This window comes from Camelus ferus, chromosome 2 (genome assembly GCF_009834535.1).
Source record: "Camelus ferus isolate YT-003-E chromosome 2, BCGSAC_Cfer_1.0, whole genome shotgun sequence".
In the NCBI taxonomy this organism is placed as follows: Eukaryota; Metazoa; Chordata; class Mammalia; order Artiodactyla; family Camelidae; genus Camelus; species Camelus ferus.
The window spans coordinates 28,628,123-28,637,418 of NC_045697.1; the positions used below are offsets into that span (position 1 = coordinate 28,628,123).

The 9,296-nt window shown below is 32.6% G+C and overlaps 1 protein-coding gene across 1 annotated transcript in view; it reads left to right on the forward strand.

The window, feature by feature from the left end:
• The window catches only part of UBE2K (ubiquitin conjugating enzyme E2 K), a 55,415-nt gene extending 47,913 nt beyond the window's left edge, over positions 1-7,502 (forward strand). Inside the window, exons 5-7 of the mRNA XM_032496093.1 lie at positions 1,097-1,196; positions 3,747-3,875; positions 4,199-7,502. Of these exons, the coding sequence (XP_032351984.1) occupies positions 1,097-1,196; positions 3,747-3,875; positions 4,199-4,273 (304 nt within the window). The 3' untranslated portion in view covers positions 4,274-7,502. The remainder of the gene's footprint in view (positions 1-1,096; positions 1,197-3,746; positions 3,876-4,198) is intronic.
• Positions 7,503-9,296: the final 1,794 nt, after the last annotated feature.

Consider the following 9,296-nt stretch of genomic DNA (forward strand, 5'->3'; position numbering starts at 1 on the left):
CCAATTGAAAAAAGACTGGTTTAGAATTACCGAACTTGTCTGTTAAAAATGAGCATGTTTAATAATCTTCAGCATTTAAAATAGTTCATTATTATGCTATTTCACTATTGTATCTATAAATATTTCTGTAGTAACTGGTCAAATAGTTTTTTGACAGAAATACTAAGGGTCCTTGTTAGGTAGATACCATTTTCTAGATAAATATTTGCTTTATAAACACATTTTGAAACATGAATTAAGTTACACATACTAAGCAAAAATCTTGCCCTGTTTCAGAATGTTATGGAATTATTTTAGGCTTTTTTTTTTTTCCATTTTCTTTAAAAAAAATTTTTATTAAAAAATTTTATTGTAGTTGCTGTACAGTAATATATGAGTTACAGGGTATAATATAGTGAATTCACACTTTTCAAAGGTTATACTCCATATATAGTTATTGTAAAGTATTGGCTATATTTTCTAATGTACAATATATTACATCTTATTTTTGTACCTTTAACCTCCCTACCCCTACCCCTATATTGCCCCTCTCCGCTTCCCTTTCCCCACTCATATCCACTGTTTTGTTCCCTGTATCTGTGAGTGTGCTTCTTTTTTGTTATATTCACTAGTTACATTATTTAGACTCCACACAGTATCTTTCTTCTTTGACTTATTTTTCACTTAGCGTAATGCCCTCCAAATGATTTTAGGCTTTCTTCAAAGTAAAGGATATTTACTTGATGGTGTCTTGTTTTTAGAGTGCCACTGAAAGAAAGTTTCACATATTAGTTTATCGCTTTATTTTAACTTTATGTCTAGAGAAATGAATAGAAAGTAAGTCAATAGATAAAGCTGACCAGAAAGATATTGACAAAAATAAGAAAAAAGCTAAGCTAGTTAAGAATGATTTGAGTTGTCTTTTAAGGAATAGATTCTTTCATTGTAAAGTAAAGAAAAAAATATGATAGGTGGATATAAATTATAAATTTTTATAACTTAATTATATGATTAAGATAAAAATTAGTAGTTTTTATGTTTTATTTAGAAAACATCCACTTTGTATATGTCGTGCATTATGTTCTTAACTGGGATTTCTTCCTATTCTGAATCTTAGGGCAGCAGCAATGACTCTCCGCACGGTATTATTGTCATTGCAAGCACTGCTGGCAGCTGCGGAACCAGATGATCCACAAGATGCAGTAGTAGCAAATCAGGTAAGGTAGCTGCTTTTGAAAGGCTTTCTTGTACTTACCCATGGGTCTCTACTTTAGTGGTTTGCAGTGATAGCACATGAGCATACTTCTGTCCAAACTAAATCTGGAAATGGTTTCCTTTCTTGCGGTAAGATTATTTTATCAGAAGTAATGATGAAAACCTAATTTAGTGATTTTTAACATACTAATTTAATTAGGTATATAGTAGATGCCTTTTTTCTAACATGTGAAAATTTCAAACACACAGTGTTTAAAGAATTATACATTGAGCACTCATGTAATCTACCTACTATCTAGATTCTACGATTAATGTTTTGCTACATGTGCTTTATCGTGTGTATCCATCTGTCTGTCTCTTAGTTCAGAGGTGATCCTTCCCTGATGATAATGTTAACCAGCTCCATTGTGGCACTGAAGTTAGGTATGGTGAAGGGTAATTAACAATGACCTTGTAATTGCTTAATGGATAAGTACTTTTCAGTTCTGATCTTTGATTTCCAAAAGGCAGAGGTCATCAAATTACAGCCAGATTGACTGTTTTTGTAAATAATATTTTATTGCAACATGGCCACACTCTTCTGTTTACAACTATAAGTGACAGTTAAATAATTATGACGGAGATTGTATGATCTGAAAGCCTGAAATAATAATTATCTGTTCCTTTAAGAAAATTTGCCAACCCTTACTCTAAGCCATTAGGATTTATTGAGCCTTGGTTTTTGTTTGTTTTTGAACCTAGAAATTTTTCCTTCTCTTGGCTTCTGAGATACTACCCTCTTCTCTCCCTATCTTTGTAGTTGTGGTTATTCCTTCTTAAGTCTAAGTCTTACAGTTATTTCCCTTCTTTCTTCTCCCTTTAAATATATTTCCTTGTTTTTATATTGCTTCTTTTACTTTCCATTATATACTGTCACTTGAATGATCAAATCCATGCTGATGTTACGCTGATGTATGTTGATAGGATGTTGAGGCTTGAACTTTCTCCTGAGCCTTTTTGAAACTGGATAGCTCTATATGAATGTTCCATGGATACCTTAGCACAGCATTCCCAAAACTGAATGCAGAATCTTAAACTTGGAACCTGTTCATCCTTCTGTAGTATAATCAACTTAGTTATATATCCAAGTCACAAACATGGAGTACTTTTCTGTGAAGTCTCCTTTTCTCTTGTATCCCAGTATTTCTCTGTCATAATACTTCACATATTTAAAAATATCTCATTTGACTGCTCTAATGGAGCTCCCTACCTCAGCTTCTTTCCCTCATCTTCTACACTGATAGTAGTTAACATAAGGTGCCCATCTTACTCCATGTTACTACTAAAAACCTATTAGTAGCTCTACTATCACCTACTTGGTAAGTCTGAATTGTTTAGTTTGAAGAGTTCCTTCATGATTTGAACTGTCTGCAAACCCAGCTTCAGCTCCTAAATTTCTGCTGTTCCTCACACTCTTGCTTTTCAAGATGGTGTTCATTCCTAGACGCCATTTCACCTCATCTGCCATGTTTTCTCAGCCTGAGAAAACTTTTCCTCTTAGAAACTTCTTTCTTTCCTTTGAAAAGCTGTTTACTCCTTGTTTTATGGATATTTTTGTTAATATGTTCTACTGTTATTTGTCTTAGAGTGCTTAGAATTATGGTTTAAGGTGTCACATGTATGTGCTTTCATTCGTTTTTGATAGTCAGAAGCATGGCTTGAGTCCCAGCTTTGATTTTCTGTTGAGTCTGAGCCTCAAAGGTTGAGTTTGGACTCAAGTTTCCTCTAGGTCCAGTCAGTAATTTGACTTATTTCCGTATTAATACTGGTTGAGACTAGATTTATCATTTTAATATATAATAATATTCAGTATGTATAAAATATCTTAAAAATAAACATTAAGGTGAATCGAACAGTTACTTTAACTTATACTTTGCTTTATTAAGTAATGATGATTCCAGAATATTTGAGAATAAATTACCTCTTTTCAATGCATATGGGAAGTCTTACCTTTTAAAAAGTACTCTGGTAAGTTCATAATTATCTCAAAACATGTGCTTTAAGTTAGAACTTTGCATATGAGGTTTTCTTAATTCACTGTACATTAATATAGTTCTAGCAAAACAGGAAAATCTAATTGTATTCTAACCTAAGCTATTGTTAATAATACAAATCTTGGTCACAATTACTAGTTAATTCCACATAATTTTAGAAGTTAGTAATTCTGTTTAGCTGTATAGTGTTTGCCAATGCAGTGTTTAGAAACATCTCTAATAACTCAATTCATTTAGTATTAGTTTTCTGCTACTTTGTTGAAATTGGAGATTAAAGTTGATAAATGTTATTTATCTTTGTTTTTCTTTTGTCAACACAACTTGTGAATCACAGTTTCACATTAAACAGTCATTTCTTGAGTGACATAATTTGCTTGCAATGGAAAATGAATATCACATTTTAAATATAGATCAGTTTTATTTTTTTTTAAATCAGGTTTTTAAGCAGTTAAGAGATGAGCTACTATACTGAGTATTATAACTGTATTGTCATGTCAATCAATTTTTCCCCCCATATAGTACAAACAAAATCCTGAAATGTTCAAACAGACAGCTCGACTTTGGGCACATGTGTATGCTGGAGCACCAGTTTCTAGTCCAGAATACACCAAAAAAATAGAAAACCTATGTGCTATGGGCTTTGATAGGGTAAGTACATGAAGGCATGTTTATTTTGATATATTCGTTAATTTTAAATTATTGCTGCAAATCCTTGGCTGACAGAAGTGGCTCAAAGATACTCTAAATCTGATTTTGATAAAGAAACTTCCTGTTATGAAAACTAGTGATTTTTCTTTTCCTTTTGCTGATTCCAGTCATTGGTTTTAGAAAATCTTTATGCACTGCAAGTTCAAGGCAGCTTAAAGAATGAGAAAGAAGATGTGATTTCTCAATATAAGGACAGTGAGTGATGGAGTATTTTGAAAATATTTCCTTGATTTGATTTTCTTGTCCCCTTTTCTTTTCTACAGAATGCAGTAATAGTGGCCTTGTCTTCAAAATCATGGGATGTAGAGACTGCAACAGAATTGCTTCTGAGTAACTGAGACAGAGAGAGCTGCTGATAGTCAAGCTTGCCCCTTCTTGAGGAGCATCAACATCTGTTATTTTTAGGATTCTGCATAGATTTCTTTTAAACTGGCATTCTTGCCTAATGATGTTATCTAGGCACCATTGGAGACTGAAAAAAACAAAACAAAAAACAAACCCTGCTCTGTAAATAAAGCTAATTAAACGTCTGTGTAAATTTAAAAAGGGGAAATACTTTAATTTTTTTTCTTAATAGTGTAAAAACTCTTTGAGCTAAGCTAAAACCATGGAAAAAACATGCTACTTTAGTGTTTAGCGGTGTACCAAGACTAGCAAGAGTTTGCTTCAGGATTTTGTTGAATAATTAAGATAATATTTTGAGTGTGTCAGGGCCATTCAAATTGTTGGTGTTGCATCACAGCTACCTTAACTGTTTTTAACATGGATCCTCTGTGCCTGTGAATTTACTTGCATGCTTGTACTTGACTTCTTAGGATGGGTAGCTGAAAAGACCACCATTTTAAGCATTTGAGAATTCTTAAATATGAGATTTATCCAGAATTGAAGATGGTGACCTATTCAGAGCCTTCTTGTCCTTGTCAATAGACTGGGACACCATATCTATTTTTCCCCTCTTACCACACACAGCTAATAATCTTAATAGTAAATTTCTCTATATTTGGTGGGGGAAATGTGCTGAGGGACAGTATCCTTTGCTCCATTTTTAGGTCCTCCATTTGGAATGTTTTGTCACAGTTCTTCACTCTTTAAAATTTCCTATATAAGTAAGTAATAATGTAAAATTGGAGCTGCCATTTTCGTTTCTTTTGCAAAAACAGTAAATACTTGATGTTGCAGTATTCCCAGATTTAATGAAAGTACCCAACTTAGTTTTTCAGTGAATTTAACATCTTTCTATTTTTACACTGATGAAATTTTTCTTTTAGAACTTGCAAAGATGAAAACTATTTGCAGGTTTTTTTAGCCTAATTTTGGCTTTATAGAGACTGATTTATCGGATACTTTAAAAGTCACTCTTGCTTGCATTTCCCCCTATTAACACATGAAAGCTGTGTTGGTGTTTTACTGTACATACTTCAGATGCACATAGGAATAGAAGTGTGTTATAAATCTAGCTTTCTTTATGATGTTTCTGATAATAAGAGAATTGAAAACTTTACCTTCTCTTGTATATAGTCAGACTTTCTATACGTATTAAAGTTACATTTCATTCTAAGTTCAAAAGTTTGAAAATTATTAGTTTTGCAAGCTCAAACACTAATGTGACCATTTTATGAAGGGTGAAATGGATTTGTGTAGGCAGTTCTATACATAGAAACACAGTTCTTACTAAATATTCAGGACCAATGCAAAATAACAAAAATGTAATGAAATCAGAATGAATTAAAGTAAGGCTGTATATTGAAAGTCATATTATAGTTTGCTTTCTTCAAGTGTTACTTATCCTAAATTATAGTCATTAAGTGTTTGGAAAATAATTTTGAACCATAAATTCAACATAATTTCATTTGACTTCTCAATAATCTTAGAAGCAATAAAAGAACCATTATTAAATATATTGTAATGTTAAGATGTGAAGGTTCTTCCAAAAACTTGTAAGCCTTTCCTAATCAGTAGTAAACTCTTGTAGTTGATATTATTGCATACTAAACACAAGTTGCCATGTTTTTTTTCCCCTATGTGTTTGCTTAAGTATAAATTTCTTCACATAATTACCTTTAGTTGTAGTTCAGTTACTTTCTAAAGATGCCAAAGGAAACCAGATTTTTCTTTATTTATTTTAAATAGCTAAAACCATGTACTTCTCTTTATATTTTTGAAGTTAAGGTTGGAATTGTGTGAAAATGTGGACAGTTTTTTTCATTGTTAGAATTCTTTTTTTTTTTTAGTGGAGAGCAGCTTGGTAATAGTAATATTTGGATTATTTTAAATATCAAACACTACCCAGTTTACTATTTGCCTATATTATCAGGGTATATTTAATTGTCCTGTGGTTTGACAAAGGAGAGAGAGAACTCAGATTACTAAAGATCAAGCGTTACGTACTTTGCTATTGGAGGCAGCTGTACCTTGCCTGTGACTCTTTTATTCGCGTTAGCCCCTTAGGGTATACTTCATTCAACATCCCTAGTGCCCAGGAAATTGAAAAGTACAATATTTGGTATGAGAAATTCTCCAAAAATGGATTGTTTATTTCAGAAATTTACCTCATTTACATTTCGTGTAATAATCTCTTTCCTTTCTGGCACTTTTCCCACTGTGGTCTTCTTCTTCTTTTTTTTTTTTTTTTCTTTTCCTGTTGTTTATTTGTTTGTTTTCCTATTTTTCTACCGGTAGACTTATTTCCCCAAACATAGAAATAATGGCAATTGCTTTTTTCCTCTGGTCTTACATATGTTTGGAAAAAAAGACACTAAAAGTGCAGCTCTCGGGAAAAGGCACCCTGGTGGAAATTATTTTTATAATTCTCAATGTTTTGTTTCTCAAAAATTATGGTTAAAATATATGTGTGTGTGTGTATATATATATATATGTAACTACACACACACACACACACACAGAGTTATAACCCATTTAGGGCAGGCAGATTTGCTAGAAGTCACTGATACTCCAATAGGTTTTTATTGTAATCAGGTCTGTTCCCTGAGTATGTGCCTGACTTTTAAAAGAAAAAATAATCAGTTGTGTAGTATTTCAGTACAGAGTACTGAATGAATGAGCAATTTGTGACCCAAATAAGTATACAGTAAGAGATATATAAATATTTGAGGAACTTGGTACTAAATTAGATGCTCTGTGTTGGTTCCCCCAAATGTTTAGAGTTGTGACTATGGTTTACTTAAAACACATAACACGTTCAAGAATATGTATCTATGTGTTTGGATTCAGAATATTTTGCTTTTGGGGAGAGTAATCTATGAAAGTAAGGCTGATTTTTTTCTTTTTGTGGAAATATTTCACATTTGTAATTGCTGGTAGTGCTTAAATCTATGCAAAATAATTTTAAAGTATAGGAAAGAATTGGCAGATAAAGTGGATATTGCTTATTTATGCACTGCATTATGCAGCATATGTTCCTGCTGCTTAATAAGTTTATTAATGTGAAAAGCAGTTCTTGGCTATGAGTGTATGCCTGATTTCAGCTTTTAAAACTCTGCATAAGGGTATGATAATGTTTCCACAATCCTTGTTAGCAGCCCAGGAAATAAAAGCTTTGCTGCTTTATTTATTTATTTTTTTAATTATTTTTTTATTTTATTTTTTGGTGTTTTAAAGGTGGATTTGGGTAGAGAAAAGTTGGAGCCAATTATACTTTCTTGCACATAGATGGAAACAATCAATGTTTGGGTAGGAAAAGAAAGCTGTTTACAGTTAACTTTATTTCATGAATTTATACAAAATGATGTTGTATTAATCACTTTTTCTAGTTCAAGAAATTTCAATTCCAGGGTACAAACCATTGGTTTTAAAAATTTGCATTGCCATTCCTTAGTACCAGTTTAAAATAAATGCTTAACATTAGCTATTTACTATCATTGGGGAATAAGGCAACTTGTAGTATTTACTGATAAATAGCCTTTTTCCCAAGTGTGACTTTTTTGCAGTGTCTACATACGGTGTCACATGTTCTGTTTGCACTGTTGCAATATGGATCAAAAATCTTGTGGCGTAGCAGTGGGAGAATGTCAGTATCTCACTTGTCCCATTTGTTCTGTTACTGCTCTGTTGGACTGATCTACCCTCTTAAACCTGTGATCATCACCTAAATGTGAGTTGTGAATGTGTCAACTTTTGCTTGGTTGTTTCAACCAAGCTTTGAATATATATGTATGTGTGTGTGTTTGTGTATACACATACATATATATAATCAGTGCTTATGTATATAATCAGGTGTGGCACAGTTTATCAGTTGGATTCTGGGGGGTGAGTGGATTCAAATCGTTTGCACTGTGCTGTTAAATGATCCTTGTGTGCTTGCTGTTACCTACTTTTTACAGGCATCATAATAAAAGCTAGACTATTTCTTTGGGGGGGAAAGAGACTTATTTAATGTAATTTAAAGACTTTTCCAATAGAAAATGAAATACTATTGAAAATAATATCTATTTTTTAGCTTTCAGCAATTGATGGTACTTTGTTGTGGTGTCTGCTGGAAGTCTACTGCCATTATAGGGATTCTCATTAACCTCACCGAGAAAGAATCTTGCTTGTTAGCTTCTCTAGATCTCTATTCTAAACAATCTGTTAGTGACGATAAATTCTGTAGGAGGATCTATTCTGAGCCGTTAACTTCCTGTAAGGGGAAAATGGGTGGGTTACCAGAAAGACCATTGAAGCAGGGTGGGCTAGGGGTGGAGGGCTGGGTATTTGTCTTGAGAATTAAGAACTACAAAACACTTTTGTACACAACTGATTTTTTAAAAAATAAACACATTTTTAAAGATGTTGAATTTTTTTTCCCCCCTTACTGGGAATTCTTAAAAATAAATGCATGCATGTTTTCCCCTGAAAATGGTTTATATCTTCTTTCTGGGTACTCATCAATGGATAGGCAGTTAAGCCTACACACTACTTTAAACAAGAAAAAGAGCCAGGAAGATATTTCTCCTAGGCAAGCTTTATAGCGATAAGCATGTGTTGAGAAATGAAATAAATTACATTAGTTCTTTGAATTTTAAAATGGGTTGACATTATTTACTTCTGTTTAAAGTTATTTATTTGAAAATATGCCATTATTTGGCTAGGTTTTAATCCAAAATTTAGAGTAATCCAGAAGTAGTAGATACCGAAAGCAATACTATTTAGTTTGTTTTCACACAAGCACACAGATCTTCCTGGAAAGGGTGGCTGTTAAAGTGAAAAGGACTCTGAATTGTTTCAGAAGTTCTTGGGTTACTATTCTTGAAGTGCTCCTGCCTTTATTTGATTCTGATAATTAGAAGAGGCTATGTTGGTTAGGATTTGTATTAATTATTTCACATGGCAAACTGATTGTTACTTTGTGTCTCTAGGGCATTT